Source organism: Bos indicus x Bos taurus, chromosome 21 (genome assembly GCF_003369695.1).
Source record: "Bos indicus x Bos taurus breed Angus x Brahman F1 hybrid chromosome 21, Bos_hybrid_MaternalHap_v2.0, whole genome shotgun sequence".
In the NCBI taxonomy this organism is placed as follows: Eukaryota; Metazoa; Chordata; class Mammalia; order Artiodactyla; family Bovidae; genus Bos; species Bos indicus x Bos taurus.
This window is the reverse complement of record NC_040096.1, coordinates 25,656,402-25,678,373: the sequence shown is the minus strand read 5'-3', so window position 1 is coordinate 25,678,373 and position 21,972 is coordinate 25,656,402. Positions and strand designations below refer to the sequence as shown.

Here is a 21,972-nt window from a genome sequence, read left to right as displayed (position 1 = left end):
TCCTTGTTTCCAGCCTTGCTTCTCTGTGGTCCAGTCTTTATCTTGCAGCCAGAGTGAGCTCTTAAAAAATATCAATCAGAATATACATTGTTGTTGTTGTTCAGTTGCTAAACCGTGTCTGACTCTTTGAGACCCCATGAACTGCAGCACACCAGGCCTCCCTGTCCTTCACTATCTCCTGGAGTTTGTTCAAACTCATGTCCATTGAGTCAGTGATGCCATCCAACCATCTCTTCTTCTATTGCCTTCTTCTCTTTCTGCCTTCAACCTTTCCCATGTTCAGGGTCTTTTCCAATGTGTCAGCTGTTTGCATCCGGTGGCCAAAGTATCAGAGCTTCAGCATCAGTCCTTCCAGTGAATATTTGGGGTTGATTTCCTTTAGAATATACATTGCTATTTGTGAAACATATAGCCAATGGGAATTTGCTGTATGATGCAGGGAACCCAAAGCCAGTGCTCTGTGACAACCTAGAGGGGTGGGATAGGGTGGGAGGTGGGAGGTAGGTTCAAGAAGGAGGGGACCTACGTATACTAATGGTTGATTCAGGCTGATATATTGCAGAAACCATCACAATATTGTAAACTAATTATCCTCTAATTAAACAAAATAAAAGTATATCAGTCAGATTATGGATTAGGTCATCTCTCTGCTTGCAACCTTTCCACGCCCCCCATTATACCGATGATAAAAACCAAAAGTCCTTACTGTGGCCAATAATCCCTCCACAATCTAGCCTCTGCCTATTTCACTGATCTCTACTTGGACAGAATTCCCTAGTCTATTTCACCAAGTTCAAGCCACCCTGGCTTTCCTCTGCACTGCATGTTCCCTCTATCAGAAATGTTCCTCCTCAGTTCTCCACTCACCACATCCTCAGGAACCCTTCCCTGGCTACTCTAACTCAGGCAGCACCTCTGTTCCTCTCTGAGTTGAAAAATCTTTCTTCATTATGCCTATAGCTGTTGGAAATTATTTTATTTGCTCACTTGATTGCTATCTACATATTCATTAGAATGGAAGTTCCATGACATCAGATCTAAAACTTTCATGCACTCATGTGTTCACTCATTGACTCAACAATTACTTATTAAGCATGAAAATAATACATACAAAATACTGTTGCTTCTTGGAACCATGTGCTGTGCTATGTATGCTAAGCTTCTTCAGTTGTGTCCAACTCTTTTTGACCCCACAGACGGTAGCCTGCCAGGTTTCTCTGTCTGTGGGATTTCCCAGGCAAGAATACTAGAGTGGGTTGCCATGCCCTCCTCCAGGGGATCTTCCCAACCCAAGGATCAAACCTGTGTCTCCTACATCTCCTGAATTGCAGGCAGATTCTCTACTGCTGAGCCACCAGGAAAGCCCATGTTTCAGCCACAAGCCACTACCTTGAACATGCAAGTTTCTTAATAGATATCAGTTGACTAAAGAAATAAATGAATAAACCGAAGGGTAGAAAAAAGATTGAATACGAAAGAGGTATATAGGTCACATATACATTGCTAATGAGAAAACTGAACTTTAATAATAAAGCAACAAAATGCTAATTTAGACTGGCTGAGTCATCCCAGATCAAACAGCATTGGTCCCAGAGAAAGTGAACTGGGAAAGGCTACCTCTTTGGGACTTCTGAAATTATACAAAAATCATTAAAATGTAGAACATGACTGTGAGTAACCAGCATGAAAATACCATCCACAGTTCTTCTATTAGCAGGATAACCACACAGTAACTTATTAGGAATAATTTATTAAGTGCTTTCCCTGACAAATGAAAGGAAACTGTATTGTAATTAACCACACTTGCACTGCTGATTTCTAACAATAATTTTGTGTCCAGGATTTAATGAATCTTTCAGGAATTTCAGACTACAACAAGCTGAAGTCAATTTTGAGACAGCAAAGCAACTGTGTTTGCATGGGTTGAAACACAGTGGCTGGTTCCAGCCAGAAACTCCAATGTTCTTCTGCTTTCAGATACTGGTAATTTTTCACATAACATACTATCACTTCTTTTCTTAATTTTATTTTGGCTGCACTGGATCTTCGTGGGGGTGTGCAGGCTCAGTAGTTGAGGCAGGCAGGATTAGTTGCCCTGTGGCATGTGGTATCTTTATTCCCAGACCAGGGATTGAACCCATGTCCCCTTGCACTGGAATGTAGATCCTTAACCACTGGACCACCAGGGAAGTCTCCCTTTATTATCACTTCTATGTGAAGTCATATGTACCTTCTCTCCCTTCTTTTCATTACAAAAACTAGTGAAGACATAAAACTAATTCCAGGTAGAGCAAGATCTCAGTAATTCAGGCTCATGATGGGGAAAGCCAGTGGGACCCTGTTGCAAAACCTGAGTTCTAAGACTTTCAGATACTGGTGACTTGGTGACTGAACAACAGCAGCAGTCACCAAAAGTAGTGTCTGCTTTTTACAGGGCACTCAAAGCCGGTGCTCTGGGACAACCCAAAGGGATGGAGTAGAGAGGGAGGTACGAGGGGGGTTCAGGATGGGGGCACACAGGTGCACCCGTGGCTGATTCATGTTGATGTATGGCAAAAGCCACCATAATATTTTAATTAGCCTCCAATTAAAATAAATTAATTAATTTAAAACATTTTAAAAAGACAAAAAAAGAGCAGCGCCTGCTTTTTAAAAAGATACATTTGATAGTGTAAAGTAAGTTAACTAAGTATTGACTTTTGCTAGTACTTGCCGGGGAGGACTCTAAATGAATGTCAGGTTAAAAAGACTTACAACAGCATATTACAATTGATTTGTCCTCTTAGGGAGGATAAACATTTCCCCCTACAAGATTACTTCTATTATTTTCTTAATTCACTTTTTTTTAGAACACTTAGCAAAATTCAATCCAGGTCCAGTCTGTCTATATGCAAACTTTGGATTTGTGGATCTTAATTCATATTTTATTGTAAAACTAAAAAAGCACTTATACCCAGCATGGTATAATTACTCTAATATTCTCCAAGATTTCATCAGAGACTTCTTTCGGTGTTTAGGTGTCAAGATATTAATTGCTTTTTCCAATGTGCTGTGACCCAGGTTTAATCAGTTTTCTTTAATGACTCTAGCAGGGAACTCAGTGACATCTGTGAGTGGCTGAAGGAGATGAAAGAAGCTAGGTGAATTATCTCTTCACCATTCTCAATGATATTATATGATTTGGCAAGCTCAGACTTCTGCCAAAGTAAGCTATTATTCATTTACTTCATGGCCAGGAATGCCTAATGTCTCCAGGATGAAAAAAATGATGTTGATGTTGTTACACAAGAACAGATGACTAGATGAATGAAGCAGAATAGAAGGTCCAGAAAACCATATGTGCTTTCAATGGACTAATGTCAAAGGGGAAAGACGATCTTTCTAATAAGTGGCATCAATCAATAGATATACAAATGGGGAGGAAAAAACTTAACTCTTGACCTCATATCAGGTATGAATATCAATTCCAAAGGGAATACATTATTAATAATACCATTTGCAGCACTATGGATGGACCTAGAGATTGTCATACTGAGTGAATTAAGTGAGACAGAGAAGGAGAAATATTGTATGATATTGCAATGAACTTATTTTACAAAACAGAAACAGACTCATAGGCTTAGAGAACAAACTCATGGTTATCACAAGGAAGGGATAGTTAGGGAGTTTGGGATGAACATGTACACACTGCTATATTAAATAACCAACAAACACCTATTGCATAGCACAGGGAATTCTGCTCAATATTCCGTAACAACCTAAATGGGAAAAGAATTTGAAAAACAATAGATAGATGTATATGTATAACTGAATCACTTTGCTCTACACCTGAAACTATCAAATTATTGTTAAACAACTATACTCCAATATAAAATAAAAAAATTTTAAAAAGGAGTACAGATATGACCATGAAATATAAAACAATAAAGTTTCTTAAACAAAGCATACATCATGTTCATGACATTGGAGTCTGTAAAGATTTCTCAAGCAGAACTCAAATTGCCAATCATAACAGAAGAAAATGATACATTTCTATATTAAAATAAAGAACTTCTATTGATCAAAAAGACACCATTAAGAGAGTAGAAAATGCAGCTCACAGAATGGAAAATCATATTTGTGATGTATATATGACAAATGACTCATTTCCAGAATTTGCAGAGAATGTCTACAAATTGGTAAGAAAAAAGACAAAAGTAGAGCAAAAACTGGCAAAAATATGGACAAGCACTCCAAAATATGAGATCCAAATGGTCAATAAACACACAAAAAGATAGCAAGTCTTATTAGTGACCATAAAAACGCAAACTAAATACACAATGTGATACCACTACACACAGAACAGAACGGCTCAAATGAGAGACAGAAAATATCCATTTTCAGTAGGATAGAAAGTAACTGGAACTCCTATACATATACTGCTGATGGGGCTGTAGGTTGGTAGAACCGTGTTGGAAAACTTTTTGGCGGTGTCTGGCAGTGTTTGGCAGAGCATAAGAACATCTCATGATTCAGCAATTTTACTCCTTGGTATACCAGACCACCTGACCTGCCTCTTGAGAAATCTGTATGCAGATCAGGAAGCAACAGTTAGAAACAGACATGGAACAACAGACTGGTTCCAAATCGGGAAAGGAGTACATCAAGGCTGTATATTGTCACCCTGCTTATTTAACTTATATGCAGAGTATATCATGAGAAATGCTGGGCTGGATGAAGTGCAAGCTGGAATCAAGATTGCCAGGAGAAATATCAATAACCTCAGATATGCAGATGACACTACCCTTATGGCAGAAAGTGAAGAACTAAAGAGCCTCTTGATGAAAGTGAAAGAGGAGAGTGAAAAAGTTGGCTTAAAGCTCAACATTCAGAAAACTAAGATCATGGCAGCTAGTCCCATCACTTCATGGGAAATAGATGGGGAAACAGTGGAAACAGTGGCTGACTTTATTTTATTGGGCTCCAAAATCACTGAAGATGGTGATGGCCACTATGAAATTAAAAGACGCTTACTCCTTGGAAGAAAAGTTATGACCAACCTAGATAGCATATTAAAAAGCAGAGACATTACTTTGTCAACAAAGGTCTGTCCAGTCAAGGCTATGGTTTTTCCAGTAGTCATGCATGGATGTGCAAGTTGGACTACAAAGAAAACTGAGTGATGAAGAATTGATGCTTTTGAACTGTGGTGTTGGAGAAGATTCTTGAGAGTCCTTTGGACTGAAAGAAGATCCAACCAGTCCATCCTAAAGGAAATCAGTCCTGAATATTCATTGGAAGGACTGATGCTGAAGCTGAAACTCCAATACTTTGGCCACCTGATGCGAAGAACTGATTCATTTGAAAAGACCCTGATGCTGGGAAAGATTGAAGGCAGGAGAAGAGGGTGACAGAGGATGAGTTGGTTGAATGGCATCACCGACTCAATGGACATGTGTTTGAGTAAACTGGGAATTGGTGATGGACAGGGAAGCCTGGAGTGCTGCAGTCCATGGGGTCTTAAAGAGTTGGACATGACTTGGCGACTGAACAAGAGCACTCACCAAAAGACACATACAAGCATATTCATAGCCACAAACTGGAAGCTACGCAAATGTCCATCAACAGTAGCATGAATAAATGAACATTATGAGAACTAAGTCGCTTCAGTTGTGTCCAGCTCTTTGTGACTCAAGGGACTATAGCCTGCAAAGCTTCTCCATCTACGGGATTCTCCAGACAAGAATACTGCAGTGGGTTTCCATGCCTACCTCTAGTGGATCTTCTCGACCCCAGGGACTGAACCTGCATCTCTTACGTGTTCTGCATTGACAAGTGTGTTCTTTATTACTAGCGCCACCTGGGAAGTCCAGAATGAATAACTAAGTTGTGCTATGTTTGCAATCAGTTAGTGCAATGAGGAGGAGAAAACTGCAAACACACACCACAGCGTGGATATTTTTTTACAATATTATGTTGAGTGACACAAGAGTACATACTGTATGAATGCATTCACACAAAGCTTGAAAACAGGACAAACTAATATATGCCCTGGAAAAAGAGTGTGTGTGTGTGTGTGTGTGTGTGTGTGTGTACGTGCACATGAGTGCTCAGTCATATCCAACTCTCTGCAACCCCATGGACTGTAGCCTACCTGGTTTCTCTGTCCATCGGATTTCCCAGGCAAGAATACTGGAGTGGATGGCCATTTCCACCTCTGAGGATCTCCCCACTCAGGGATTGAACCCATATCTCTTGCACTGGCAGGCATACTCTTTACCACTAAGCTACCTGGTAAATAGTATAGATGACCTTATTTGCAAAGCAGAAATAGAGACACAGACATAGAGAACAAATAAATGAGTATTAAGGGGAACAGGGGTAGTGGGAGGAATTAGGAGACTGGGATTGACACACATACACTACTGACATTATGTATAAAATAGATAACCAATGAGAATCTACTGTTCAGCACAGGGAACTCTACTCAATGCTCCGTGATGACCTAAATGGGAAGGAAACGCAAATAAGAGGGGATACATGCATACATACGGGCTTCCCAGGTGGCACTAGTGGTAAAGAACCGCCTGCCAATGCAGGATATATAAGAGACACGGGTTCAATCCCTGGGTTGTGAAGATGCCCTGGGAGGATGGCATGCAACCCACTGTATTCTTCATGTCACAAGGAGTCTGACACGACTGAATCGACTTAGCATGCATGCACACATGGATAGCTAAGTCACTGCTGTACAGCAGAAACTAACACAACGTTGTAAAGCAACTATATTGCCAATAAAAATTAATTTTAAAAAGTCAGGATAGTCATTCTTCTTTGTGAGATTTTTACTGGAAGGGGGCTTGAGGGAGGTTTCTGGGGTGCTTGTATGTCCTGTTTTTTTTTTTTTTTAATCAGGATGCTAATTACATGAATGTGTTCCATTTGTGAAAAAGCATCCAGCCAGTCACGTATGATTTGTGCATGAAATTAACTGCTTATAATTCATGCATATAACAAAACCCCACAGCATGCTACTTCATCATTTCCAGTTTATTCTCGATTATATTTGGAGAGGCAGATTTTACATGATAGCTTCAAACCAACCATTATACGTTAACCAAATTTTACACAAGCCATTTGAAAAAAGATCTAAAAATGTGCTTAGTTATTGGTATTATATAACATTGATCAAGCACCAAGAGTGCGCTGAGAGCTTAGAACAAACATAGAAAAGACAGTCCCTGCCTTCGAGGATCCCCACTCCTTTAGACTCTAAAGTTCAGAGTCGTGCACATAAAACTTCACCTAATATTTCATACCCCTTTATTCATAAGGCATAAATAAGGAAGTTTGTTGCATTTCTCCTTATTAATAAATATCGAATACCCTTTTCCCCTGTTATACCAACTATTATTAACATTGTTGCCTTTAAATACAAATTTCCAATGTACAATATACAGTATACTCTGATTTGGTATTCACACAATTGAGCACAATCTTCTTGCAGGCTGGTTATAATATGAAACAGGTTGGATTTCAACGTTCACACATTTTTATACGACTTAACAGAATTGTGTATTCTCGGCAGAGCTTTTTTTAAGAAAAAGGAGGTGCCGTGCTCTTAAACTGATAAACTATAAACAAAGACAGCACTGCCTTGATTACAATAAGGGTATCAGAGCTTATGCAGGTTCCAAACAGTGACTTTCAGCACATCTATTAAGCCAGCCTTGCAGATACAAACCACATAGCTGCATGCCCTAAAATACTAACAATTTATGATCAGCTAGTAACGGGTGATACAAGTATGATTTGCTTTACTATATTTTCCATTTAAAGAAGGTACTGGCGTAAAATATCTGAAAACTGTGAGCTGGGAAATACTCTTTGCTTCTCTGCAAGGCTATGTTCAGAGCAAATTCAGACTGAAAATGAGGATGTGATGATTATGACTTTATTTGGATAAAGAGATCTAATTTTAAAATAATCCCTTGATAATGTCCGATGGTTCATTTCTTTAAAATGCAAGAGAACCGAAGTGAATTTTGATAATATAATGATATTCAGTTTAGGCACAAGAAATGGTACTTCATCAGAATATGCCAGATATGGTGGTAGAGGCTGTTGCCTACTACAGAAGTCAGGCCTGACCCTAGGTCGCCCACAGGGAGCTCATAGCAGCAGGAGATGAGAGGCAAATTTTAGAGGAATAGGTAGATGCTTCATTCCCATCCAGACTCTGGTCTTGACCCTTTCTGCAAACAGAGGGATGGAGGAGCTGGAGTGAGTCTAGAGGTCCAGAGAAAGAAAGTGTAACAAGCTTGGGATCAATGGAGAGAAAGAAGCCAACTATGAACTTCACATTCTCTAGACCCCAAGACTCCAAGCATCCATCAGGCTTCACGCCATGGCAAAAGTGCATAACTTGACACCAGACTCAGAGCTACCAAGCTAAGGACAATCGCTTTCCAGAGGAAACCCCCTTGCCTGGGGGTCATGGTTGTGTGGTCTCCCAGGGGGGTGACCAGGTCTGGATGTTTCCATGATGCAGCAATGAGTGGAGCTGAATTTTAAAGCTATGCTGGACTTAGAGCAAGACTAAATTTCTTTGACTACCTTCCCAGATATGAAAAGTGTAGGAGAAAATTCTTCACTTCTATGCATTGGGAGGGTGCTTATACTCACGCCCTCCCCAGGGAGCTAGGCACGTGGCCCAAAGAGGGCCCTTTAAGAAGAAACTCACCCAAGGGCAGTGGCCATAGTGGTTTGGTCGATCCGGCGTGATCCTACCTGGCAAACGGAGGAGTCCGAATGGGATTTGACAAATTTTTCTTAGCCTGGGTGACTGCATCTCCACTTCTCTGCAAATCACAGGGCAAGAGGTTGGCAACCTACCTACCTCTGCTGTTCTCATGGCTTAACCTGTGATAAAGGGGAGAGCGTCAGGGCTAGGGTGTTTTCTTGAGTGGTATAGATTGGGAGGAGACTTGGGAACCCACAACTCCAGAGGGTATTAATCTAGAATCCCCTTTGGGCTGAAAGAAACAACCTTATTTAATGTGCCCAACCCAAAACAGAGCACCAAAAGACTAAATTCTGACAATAGACAGTAATATATATTAATATATTTTTCATTTTCAATTATAAATCCTCAGGTTTCCATACTAAGGCTTAAATTTCAGTCACCTAGCTGAAAATCTATACATAAACATGAGACTATAAATAGAGAACATGAAGACCTCTAAAAACGAAGGTTTACTACAGATGAGAGCATCCATCCTATATTTATTAACAACACAAAATGTTCTGACTCCCCTTTGGGGGAACAAGAGAATTAGACACAGCAAGCTAAGCAGTATTTGGAAGATTTTAGGATGGATGCTGAATTTCTATTGCTTTAAAATCTGAGATGCTTCCCAAAACTCCCTTTTAGGAATTTATTCTATCATCAGGCTTCCCTGGAGGCTCAGACAGTAAAGAATCTGCCTGCAATGCTGGAGACCTGGGTTCAATCCCTGGGTCAGGAAGATCCCCTGGAGAAGGAATGGCCACCCACTCCAGTATTCTTGCCTGGAGAATTCCATGGACAGAGGAGCCTGGCGGGCTAGAGTCTATGGGATCCCAGAGTTGGATGTAGCTGAGTGATTAACAATTTCACTTTTCTTTCACTGGAGTGACAGGATTCTTACTACCGTTTATTTATATTCCACTTTGTTTTCGGAAGAACTAAGGTAGCTAGTTTTTGTCCATTGTTTTTCTTTATCCTATAACAAGACATTAGGATCTGACACTGAACAGGATTCTTTCTGTCCATTCATGTCAAAGCACCATTCAACAGGTGGAAACTGAGATCAAATTCTCATGAATGACAATGGCTTCCTTACACGGGAGAAATCTTGCTCTCAAGTTAATTAACAGAGAAGACAATAAACCAAAATCAGGTATTTAGATAGACATATAGATAGATAAACGGTTAAATAGATAATTATTTTTTTGCACTGCTGACAAATATTTGAAACTATGGAGTAGATGCTGGAGTAGTTGAGAACACCTCAGAGCCTTTATCATATTATCAACAAGCTTTCAAAATCTTTTTAAAGCCATTGGAAATGGCTGGTATTATTGGTGCACAGCAACCACGGTTTATAGTTGGAAGGTCAAAGTTCTGCCATTGTCTCTACTCTTCAAGGCACAAGGACAAGTTCCAAAATCAACTCATGGTAAAAGGTGGAGTATCCGTACTACCAGGAGATAGAAGATGGAGGAGATGACCCACACACCAAGGCAAGGATGGGAGGTCCTTTGGGATACCTTGACTTTCAGATGTTGAGCATACATCATTAGTGAGCAGCCCTCCCATGGCTTGGGGTGGCCACTGGAAGGTCTCCTAGCCTGAAGACCTTGGCCTATTAAGCAGAGAGGTCACTTTATGCCATGGCTGACTTGGCAGTCCAGTACCTTCCTACCCTGGGCACCAGGAAGAAGGTCCGGAATGTTTCCATGAAGATCTCCAACAAAGAGCATCATGATGACAGAAGGGCAAGTATGAAAAGTCAGTAGCCCTTGATTACAGTCAGCAGAGAAGTAAACAGTAACCCCCTATGGAAACATACCCTGTTACTTCACCTGCTATGGTCTAGGAACATTAAGGAAGAGAGAACCCAGGCTTTTCTTTCTCATATTGCTCTCTCTTAGCTTTCCTTTAAAGAAGTATGTATTAACCATCTCCTCTATAGCATATTCTCCACCATGAAATGGAAAGAATCCAACCAATTAATCTTCCTCTTCCTTTTTTTTTTTTTTTCCTGGAATTCAGTTTGTATCTACTGGTCATCCATTACATTCTTTCGGTAGGAAAAGATATTGCACTTCTTAAAATTCATCTGTGTCATTAAGTCAAAGCTAATAGGTAGGTAGACATCTTTCTAGAATGAATATTTTCCGAAGACCATCATCAGCATTTGCAGAAAAGCCTCCATGATTCCTGTTTTAACAAGTGGTGCCTGACCTGCCACGTGATTTTAGACTACAGAGAAAGATGTCAGAGGTCACGAGCCATTGGCAACATCGCCTCCAGCAGCTCATGATTTCATCGTGCAGATGGGCACAACGATCACCAGAATGACTGTGCATGCAGCCGCAGCAATCAGAGCCGCTATCTTGCAGACCTTGGCTCGTCTGAATTCAGCTTCTTTCCGTTTTAGCAACGAGTCGTAGCCCGGAGTATAAATGTCTTCCATCCAGTACTCTAAGTTGTTTGGATTTAAAGATTCTTGAGTCTAAAAGTGAAGAGAAGATGTTAGAAAGATGGTGAATATTTGTAAACAGGTTCATCACCCTTGAAGCATCTCAGCTGGTGCTTGAAGCACCTTGAAGCTGTCTGCAGTTGGCAGTGGTGTCCAAGCTGCCCACCAGCTCCTCCTGAGATGGACCACCAAGGACTCAGTGTCCTGCACACCCCAGATTGCACCTTCCCCCTCTTACTACAAAGGTCATGATGGTCTCAACACAGGAAAACCCAGAGGTTTTCTGGGGACAAGCAAAACAGGGCCGAGATAAGCAAGAGTCTACACTTCAAGGGCGCACAGCCAAGAACGGGCTGGCCTCACTGTCGGGGAAGCAGGGAGGGTCACTGACAGATATTCTCCACTTACAGTCCCTAAGAACAGAGCTGTTTGAAGCAAGGCTGTTCTATTACTCTGATTCACTTCCCAGTTCTTCAGAAAAAGCCTCTACTGAAAAATCAAAGGCATGTCCCACAGAAGCAGCTCAAACAAAACATAAAATATTTCCATCTCAAACATCTGTCTGAGCAGGTCAGGCCACTGCTCAAAGGCCAGGTCTACAGACTGTCGGCAGACCACCCCCAGGCCAGGTGCAGCATCCCCAGTGGGAGGCCCCTCCCTGACATTTTGTCTCCTGGCCTCCTGAGATTAACGATTGTCTGTGAGAGAAATATCGTATTTAACCTGTGTTGCCCATGAATCCTGTTCTCCATGGATGGCTATAATCTATTTCCATAAAGAGAAGCAGTGTTCTCATTTTACAGCAAGCATTTAATAATGTGAGTGGCACATAAAAGCGGCAACACATTGCAATTCCAAGTTGAGGTCTCCTAAATCTCTGAAACACAAGCAAAATATCCATTTTGAAGATGTTCTCAGATTGGTCAATGTTGATAAAGATGGGTGTGTTACAAATTATGTACACACACACACAGAGGATTACAAAACAAATACTTCCAAAACTTAAAAAAAAAAAAAAAAAACCCTCAGTGGTTCTAGGTTATTGGAATATTGATGATTTTCTCATCCACGTTAGTCATTCTCCAGCTGTCCTTCCAGAGCAGTTCTCTGTTCTTCTCCACCTTTCTGTGGTCCCCCCAGGTCTTGGTCCATATGGACGCATCCCTGGTGGGTCCCCTGGTGGCTCAGATGGTAAAGAATCTGCCTGCAATGCAGGAGATGTGGGTTCGATCCCTAGGCCAGGAAGATCCCCAGAGAAGGAAATGGCTAACCACTCCAGTATTCTTGCCTGGAGAATCCCATGGACACAGGAGCCTGGCAGGCTACAGTCCATGGGGGCCACAAAGAGTCCAACATGACTGAGTGACTAACATACACACTGGTGGGTTCAGTTGGTGGAGCACCAGTCCTCAGGCTCCGTCTCTGATGGACTACATTTCTATCTGGCACCTGCTTTCACAGCTGTGGGTCCTGGTGGGTTTCATAAATAGCTCCCATCTCTGGGCCTTCAGATCCAAGGGCAGCATCAGCCTCTCACCGATGCTGGTCCCTGGGTGCTTGCTGGGCTTTAAACCCCACCTACACTGATGCCAACAGCCCCCTCCTCCCATTCCCATCCTTCCATGAGTCCACCAGCTGCTTCCTGATGGGATGCTGACAGTCCATACGCCGTGGACCCCTCTGGCATCTCTATTGCTCTCCTGCTGCTAATGGCCTTCTAGTACTGGGGCCAGCAGACACCAGCCCAGGAGCTAAATTCAGCCCAACACCTGCCTCTGTACAGTGTACAAGTTAAGAATGGTCCTCACATTTTTTAATCACTGAAAAAAAAAGAAAAGAAAAACAACAGTCAGGGATACGTGAAAATCATAGGAAATTCAAATCGCAGCATCAAAAGAGAATGTTTTATCAAAACACAACCATGTCCAGTCATTTATTTAACACAAATTGTCCATGGCTGCTCAAGACTATCATGGGCAGAGCTGAGCAGTTGAAGCCTAGGGTGCTGCAGTCCATTGGGTCGCAAAGAGTCGGACACGACTGAGAGACTGAACTGAACTGAGCAGTTGTGATGACAGAGATTGTAAGGACTTCTGGGTCTTAAGGTAGTTACTCTCTGGCCCTTTAGAGGAGAGTTTGCCAACCTTTGTTCTAGTCTATTCAGTTGTTTAGTCACTAAGGCATGTCCCATTCTTTTGTGACCCCATGGACTGTAGCCTGCCAGGCTCCTCCATCCATGGGATTTCCCAGGCAAGAATACTGGAGTAGGTTGCCATTTCCTCTTTCACAGGATCTTCCCAACCCAGGGATAGAACCCATGTCTCCTGCATTGGCAGGCAGATTCTTTATCATTGAGCCAACCGGGAAGCCCTTTCCTGAATAGATATGCTTTATGCACTGCGATTCAGTCAGTGAAATAAACTATTTGTAATTAGTTTTTTCAATAACTGTAAGCTCTCATGACACCCAGTAGCAGAGAGGTGATGCCAAGGTTTCCCAGGACTCAGGGAGCATCTTTGATTGACAATTGCACCTGCTGAACACTGGAAATGGAAATGGTATCTTTGACGTATCCTCAAGGCGCCATTGCTGGTGAATTTATATCTCGAAGCCAAGAGACAGCAAGAAGATGGTCCAGATGCTGAGGCTGCCCTAAGACAGTACCTGGATCTCTGCAAAGTGATGGAAACAAGGAGGGTGGTGCCTTTCTGCCTTTACCAAGTTTCTGATACCTATTCTACTTTGCTGCAAACACCCTCGAAAGGCTATGAAACTCCTTGCTGTCTTACATTTTGTGAGATTAGATATATTATCCTCTGCTTTTTTAAGTGATGTCACCTGAAGCTCTCTAAAGATCTTCAACTTTTTATAATTTCACCGTTAGTGCTTATAAATATTGCCACTTCAAAATCACATATATCTGTAAGAGCAATTCTCTCAGACTCAGCCTTCCAGACGTTAAAAAGATGTTTCTCAATCTATGATTCATTCAGTTAATCTGACCATGTCAAGGTCATCCCATGATACTGGTGAGACACTGATTATTCCTCCAGGTGAGCCATTCATACCTCCAAGTCTTCCCTGATTCGTGGCATCCTAATACTCACAGAGCACAGTGTGGTACCCACAGCAAAGTGTTAGGACCACCTCCAGGAGAAAAGAATCCTATATAGCCTGCTTGCCAGCAGGATGGTGACAGGAGAGGACGTGGCCTGAAGGGTCAAATGATAAGCAGCAGGCATGCGGACATAAGGTGCGGGAGGGGACAGGGGCCACGATATCTCCAGGGTCATCCTGATAGCACCACCCGCCTGACTCTCAGGATTTGGCCGGAGATGCTCCTCCCCATAACTGCTGTCAGTTAGGCACCAACATAAACCAATGTCATTGCGGTCACTTTAGTGACACGAAGCCCCACTATACTCTCATCACCAGAAAAATGAAATGGTGACGAGGCAACATAAGATGAAAGAACAGAAGTATTACTGCTGGAGAGTCCGACAGGAATTCAGACTTGTCGGACCTGCAGCAAGTTCTTGAGTTTCTCGGGCCTTGATTTCCTCATTTACCTGCTTGAGATGAACATCATCACTCCTGCCTGCAGGCCACTGAGAGACTGTGGTAAAAAAAGCACCACACAGGGGCTTCCCTCGTGTCTCAATGGCAAAGAATCCACCTGCTAATGCAGGAGAAGTGGGTTCAATCCCTGGTTCGGGAAGATCCCATGTGTGCGGAGCAACTGAGCCTGTGTGCCACAACTATTGAGCCTGTGCTCTAAAGCCCACCCATCTCAACTACTGAAACCTGCAAACCCTTGACTTAAGGTTCCACAACAAGAAAAGCCACCACGATGAGAAGCCTGTACACCACAGCTAGAGAGTAACCCCCGCTCACCACAACTGAAGAAAAGCCTGTGCAGCAAGGACCCAGCACAGCCAAAAATACATTTATAAATAATTATATATATTATAAATAATTAAAAAAAAAAACACCATACGGAGTTGATTGATTTCAGCATCCTTTCATCAGCCTAAATACCTTTTCAGTCCCTGATTAATGCCAGGTACTTGAAATACATTCTTCTCATGTCTCACACCACCACCACAAATTAGAAGTTATCATGGAGAGTTAACAGGTGAGGGGACCACAGCTCAAACAGGTGAATGTTCCAGGCTGCACAGCAAAGTGGATGAGAACCTCCACTGTGGGAAAACACATTCCTTTTCTCACCACCGTACTGGCCCTCCTGCAGACTCTTGGCTTCAGAGCAAGGCAATGTCAAGGGATACCTTGCCATACCAGCCTCCACCAGCATCTCCCCAGCTGCCCTTTAAGTGGTGGGGACATTCAGGGACCTGGACATACGTGACTGGCAGCAATAAGACAATGAACCTCGCTGCCCACAGATCTAACCAGCAGGTGAAGGCAAGGTGCTTCCCTGCTCCCAAGATGATGCAGACACACAGATAGACGCAGCGTGGATGGAACCACCAAGATGCAAGCGTGACCGAAACCCAGCCCTGCCTGTGGTGGAACAGCAAACACACCCTCTAGCCACAACTGCATTCACAGAGTTTCCAGGGGTGGCGCTTACCTGGGGCTGCTCCATACGGAAACATAATCCATAGCTTGGCTCCCACAAACATGCTTATCCCACGGGCTACATGTGGAAGGAGAAATCAGGCTTGTGTTCCATTAACCAGTTGGGATCAGGTCTTAGGAGCAAGCATGAGAATCTGCACTTGGTACGGAGTCTTAAATGCAACGTTAGCAAATTGATGCCCAAGGTCAGTCCACCAATGAAGCATTCCTGTTGCTAAATGTTTACAAGCCAATAAGCAACATAGCAATCCCCTGGTTACACATCTCTGCCTTATGATGTATTCATGTTCGGTGTTCCATGGTGGGGACCAAGGGGGCTGAAGGGGAGGGAGTGAGTGGCTAGGGCATCCTTCATCCATTTCTGCATCCACCGGGGTGTGGCCAGGCTTCCCCTACCTCACCCCACCCTGGGCAGAGAGGCTCACCTGCAGGTCCAGGGCTGTCAGCTTGCCCTTGTCACCCGAATTGCGTGCATACTCCTCGATGGTCCAGGAAGGCTGGCCCCGCTTCACCTCTGCCAGCTCCGTGAGCCGCATGTCCGTGTACAGAGGGTTGCTCTTCATGTGGGCCTTGAGAGAGGCGGGGTAGGGGTGAGGGCTGAACACCTGCTCCACCAGGAAGCCGTCCTTGGGCTGCTTGGGCAGGCGGTGCTGAGGGGGGATGTCGTACTGCCTGTCTGCCTGCAGAGGGGCACAGAGAAGTCCGGGAGGCCACACAGATGTGGTCAGATGTCACACTGGGCAGACCCCAGCTTTTCATCACTAGGTGCTGCTCAGGTAGCAACATGCAGTTATTCATGAGCAAATAAGATTGCCTGTACCGGGGGACATTTACTAGGAAAAGCTTACGACATTAATACTACTCATACGACCCAACATTTCTGTGCCAGAGAGAGACGATTTTATCTAATCTTCATGCCATGACTACTACTATTAACACACATTATTCTGGTAAGCAAAAGGAGACCAGAAAGACTCAGTAATTTACCCCAGGGAGCACAGCTGCTAATGGCAGGGAGCCGGAATTTAAATTTAGCATCTGGCTTCAGAAAAGCCTTGCTTAACCACTGCACAGTGCCGCCCCCTCTTTCTTCCCTTCCTTCTTTATTTCTGCCACACTATGTGGTATGACAAAATCTTAGCTCCCCAACCAGGGATCGAACCCATGCCACTTGCATTGGAAGCGCAATCTTAACCAGTGGACCACCAGGGAAGTCCCTGCCCCCTCTTTCTATTACCAATTTCTACCTGGTCCTGAGGAGTAAAAGATACGGGTATTTTCCCCAAGGAACTGGCCGAAACCATGGATGACACACTGCTTCTTTGGATGGAGGAAGCCAAGTCGGAAAGGACATGGTGAGAGCCTCCACTGGTTTTCAGGAACATCTGCTCAGCCTCCAAGACAGGGAACGGTCTGGATCACAGTGTGGAGGCAGGAACCTGCCTGACACCGCTGGCATCACTGATGCTCTCAGTCCCTAGTTATGAACCCGGGGCTCTGCTCTCCATGAACCCTGTTATAACCCAGGCCTTCTGATACCTTCTAACTTCAGGCCCTCAGATCTCCACACACATGTCACTTCCTCCAGGAAGCACTCCCTGACCCACCAAGACCAGGTCAGTGCCCACCTATGAGACCCCTTCAGACTGTGTACGGAGCTCACAGCCAGCACTGTCCCACTGAACTATAATGGCCTGTCTGTCTGTCTGACTGTCTCCTCCACTGGACTGTGAGTTCCTCAAGGGCAGAGGACTATCCTGATCACTAAGTCACACCACTAAGGAGAAGGCGCTCCAAGCTTTATAAAAGGGATGGATACAAACACTATGGGGTTTCTCAGGTGGTGCCAGTGGCAAAGAACCTGCCTGCCAGTGCAGGAGATGTAAGAAATATGGGTTCAATCCCTGGGTTGGGAAGATTCCCTGGAGAAGGGAATAGGTACCCAGTCCAATATTCTTGCCTGGAGAATCCCATGACAGAGGAGCCTGGTGGGCTACAGTCCAGAGGGTTGCAAAGAGTTGGACACAACTGAGTACATAATGCAAGCAAGCTTTTCTGACCTGGAAAGTTACCCACTGCCCACACTTGCCCCCACTGCTCCTACCAAGGAGCTGCTTGTGTTCTAATCTGGCAGTTCATATGTATACCTAAGATAGTTTAAAAATAAAAGCTGGTATCTACTCTGCACAAAGATGACTAAAGGAGGGAAATCAGAGACCAGCAAGAAGCCCCTGGGAAGCTTTCAGAGGCTTTTGAATTAAGAGGCCTTAATTCTGGGGGCTAGCCAGCCATCTCATCCTCTGCCACCCCGTTATCTTTTTGTCTTCAATCTTTTCCAGTGTCGGGGCTTCCCTGGTGGCATAGAGGTAAAGAATCTACCTGCAATGCCGGAGACCCAGGTTCGATCCCTGGGCTGGGAAGATTCCCTGGAGAAAGGAATGGCAACCCCCTCCAGTATTCTTGTCTGGAGAATCCTATAGACAGAAGAGCCTGGCAGGCTACAGTCCATGGAGCCAAATAGAATCAGACATGACTGAGCAACTAAACACTGAGAAAAACAACAAAGCTGGCACCCAGTTATGTGACCTTAAGTGGGCATTACCTCTTTAGACTTCCGATGCCAGTCTTTACTGTCTCCAGGACCTCGCTCTTTGATCTCCTCCTCACTGATGCCCATGCGGTTGGAGTAAGTGATGGTGCGCCAGTCCCTGGGTGAGTTGGAGATGCTGGCAATCTTGGATTCTGTGGCACTGTTCTCCTCTGTCAGGGACCTGGAAGACGGCCTGGTGAAGAGGCTTTTTTTTAAGGCCTGGACACGAAGGCTTTCGCTGTTGCTCCCACTGGCATCTGAGCAGCACCAGTCAGCCGTATTCTCCAGCTTGGGCCCATGGGCACCCTTGTGGGCACGGAACATCCGGGGCGAGGCGCTCTCATCAGATGGAGCCTCACTGGTCAGAGAATTGAGGTCTATCTGCACGCTTACCTTCTCGGGCTGCTGCATCTTCTGGTCTAGTTTATTGAGCTTGCCCAGGACCTGGGAGATCTCCTCACGCACACCCGATAGTGACTCGAGCTTCCGTTCAATCTCCCCGATCCTGAGCACCAGCTTGCACACGCTGGTCTTCAGCTCCTCTTCTGAGTGGTGGCTGTTTTCTGGCCGGCTGCCCTTCTCCCCTTGGCTGCTGGGGAGCCCATTGGCGATTCTGGTGAGGTGGTGCTCTGGCGAACTGTCACAGTCCGACTTGTGAAGCTGAGATAGGGACCCTGTGCTGTTGTAGCAGGATGACTGCATGACCCCCGTTGAGCCACTGATGCTCATGTCGTCAAGAAACCGGAAGATGTCGCTGATGTCGTCACTGACCACCTCCGAATCATCATCGGAATGCTTCACTGCATGCCGGTCACTGTACTTGCCCTGCCCGGGAGTGCACAGGTCCTTGCCTTTTTTGGGCTCCAGAACGTGCAGGTCAGTCTGGGTGCCCACACTGCTGGTGTCTGAGCTCAGCTGCCCACTGGTACAGCTGATGCTCTTGTCTTTAAACTTTTTGACTGGTTCATGCTTCTCCAGGTCCACAGGGGATGGAATCTCTTTAGATTTGAGCCCATTGGGCTTTGCTGAGTAGCCGACTGGGAGGATGGGCTGTTGATCCTGTGGTGTCAGGTAAGCGGGGCATCTGTCCGGGGTTGGGAAGTTGGGTGTCTGACTATTGGAATTTGGATAACGGAGCTTCTCCTCGGAGGGGTTTCTGTTGAAAAAGGAACGTTCAAAGTCAGGAACTTCTTCGGTGTTGAGGCTCCAGCTTTTGGCCGGCCAGGGGGTCTGCTTGCCTGTTTTGCCAGGACAGCGCCGGGCCTCCTGGGGCCCCATCACTGGAGTGGGCCCAAAATATGTGGAGGCCTGAAGGTCATCTAAGCTCTCATGCTTTGCCCGCCTCTTGTCAGGAACCGGGGAGTACTCGGGGTTCAGGTACTGGCTGCTGTAGGGCATCTCAAAGCTGTGATGGGGGAAGGGCGTCTTGTGGGACTCCTTGCGGCCCTGGGATTTCCTGTGCTCACCCTCAGCCTTGTTGGCTGGGCTGGCCAACCCAGGGGACACAGCCATCAGATTGTGAAAGTCCTCTTTGAAGATGTTCCTTTTCTGGACACAGGACTGGACCACGAAGGGCTCGTCGTTGGAGATGAAGGTCTGCTTGATGCCCTGGGGGAGAGGCAGGGAGTCCTGATCAGACATGGACTCGCTCTCGAGGTTCATGGGGAAGTAGGTTCTCTGCATCTCGCAGGGCTGAGGGCTGGCCACGGAGTATGGGGCCAGAGCCTGCAGCCTGTCCAGGGAAGCTGCCCGGTTTTTCACATCTTTGCTGACCCCCAGCAGGAAGTTGGGTTCAGAGGCAGGAATGAACTGCGGGCAGTCCTTGCAGTCCACCTTTCTGCACTTGGATGACTGGCGGGTGGGGTAGCCCCGGCTGAAAGGCCGGTCACTCAGCTCACAGTTGAGGGGCTCACACTCGGCTGCACTGCAGATCTCCGTGTCTGAGCGGCACGAGTCAAAAGAGGCATCTTTCTTGCGCATCTTCTGCCGGCCTCCTGGCAGCTTCTCCTTGGCGGCACCCCCATTCATCTGGATCAGGTTGAATATGGTCACGATGTCCGCGGCCACCATGATTTTCTTGGACTGCTGGTTGTTTACAGCGCATTTCATCTTGTCTTTGAATAACGTGGCTGGGAAGTTGGGGTCAAGACAGGCCGTATAGAAGAGCACGCTTCGCAGTTTGGCGAGCTGGGACAGATCAAAGCGGGCGCACAGGGATTTGCAGAGGTCCTGGTAGGAGACAGTATTTTGCTTGCTGTCTAATTCCTCCAAGATCTTCACCAAGAAGAGGGACGTTTCCTGGTTGGTCTCCATGGCTTAGAATTTTACAGGCTAGCTGGCGACACTGGAAACTTCAAGTCAGTTCTGTGGGACTGATAATATGGAAAAATAGTAGGGAGGGGAAAAGAGGATTAGAAACATCAGTGGAGTTTTAAGTCAAGCTGGTCCTGAACCACATAAAGAAATGCAAGGAAAGACTTTTTAATACTTAGAAATGTTGTAAATGCTTTAAAAATATTTATAAATACCACGTCATAATTCCCTTCCAAGGAACATTGGACATGGAAACTGGGAAATCTAGATTTTCATCTTAACCTACTGATTAGCACTTAGATGCTGGGCAAAGGCTTTCAACTTTCTGGGGAACTACCTAAATAAATTATGAATGACTAAAGGAATCTACCTAAAGAAATTAAGAATGACTTTGATTTTGCATAAAAATGTTCACTGTGTATATGTGCAACTGATTCACTTTGCTGTACACCTGAAACACAACATTGCAAATCAACTATGCCCTCCTAGAATATTCTTTTAAATAGTTACAATCATAAAAAGATGCTCATTATATGGTAACAATAGTGAAAAATAAAACATCTTAAATATCCGAATATTAGGGTAATGCATAAATAAAGCAGGTTACGATATACAGTGATTTTTTACAAACATTAAAATTACATTAATGTAGGACTTCCCTGGTGGTATAGTGGATAAGAATCCTCCTATCAATGCAGGGGATACAGGTTAGATCCCTGGTACGGGAAGATTCCACATGCTGTGGAGCAACTAAGCCCTCACACCACAACTAGTGAGCCCCCATGCCCTAGAGACTGTGCTCAGCAACAAGAGGCGTTACTGCATGAGAAGCCGGTGCACCACAATGCAGAATAGACCCTGCTCACTGCAACTAGAGAAAGCCTGTGCACAGCAACAATGACCCAGGGCAGCCCCAAAGTAAATAAATTACATTCATGTATATCCTTACAATGGAATACTGCTGCTGCTACTGCTGCTAAGTCGCTTCAGTCGTGTCCAACTCTGTGCGACCCCATAGACATCAGCCCACCAGGCTCCCCTGTCCCTGGGATTCTCCATGCAAGAACACTGGAGTGGGTTGCCATGTCCTTCTCCAATGCATGAAAGTGACAAGTGAATGTGAACTCATCAATAAAAAGGTACAAATTACTAATATATGTAGTAAATGACATGAATGAATCTGAAATATATGGTGCTTGAATGAAAGAAGCCAGACTCGAAAGGCTACCTAGCATATGGTGA

At 44.7% G+C, this 21,972-nt stretch overlaps 1 protein-coding gene across 2 annotated transcripts in view; it reads right to left on the bottom strand.

Annotated features, from left to right (window-relative positions):
• Positions 1 to 7,011: 7,011 nt before the first annotated feature.
• The window catches only part of MINAR1 (membrane integral NOTCH2 associated receptor 1), a 37,192-nt gene continuing 22,231 nt past the window's right edge, over positions 7,012 to 21,972 (bottom strand). The window contains exons 2-4 of one of the 2 annotated variants that reach the window (XM_027521582.1): positions 18,430 to 20,789; positions 16,253 to 16,507; positions 7,012 to 11,258 (exon numbers count right to left, since the gene is read on the bottom strand). In XM_027521582.1, coding sequence (XP_027377383.1) covers positions 11,061 to 11,258; positions 16,253 to 16,507; positions 18,430 to 20,730 — 2,754 coding nt within the window. In that variant the 5' untranslated portion in view covers positions 20,731 to 20,789 and the 3' untranslated portion in view covers positions 7,012 to 11,060. Of the gene's footprint in view, positions 11,259 to 15,224; positions 15,886 to 16,252; positions 16,508 to 18,429; positions 20,790 to 21,972 lie in introns of those variants that run through there. The other variant, XM_027521583.1, reaches the window with a different exon arrangement.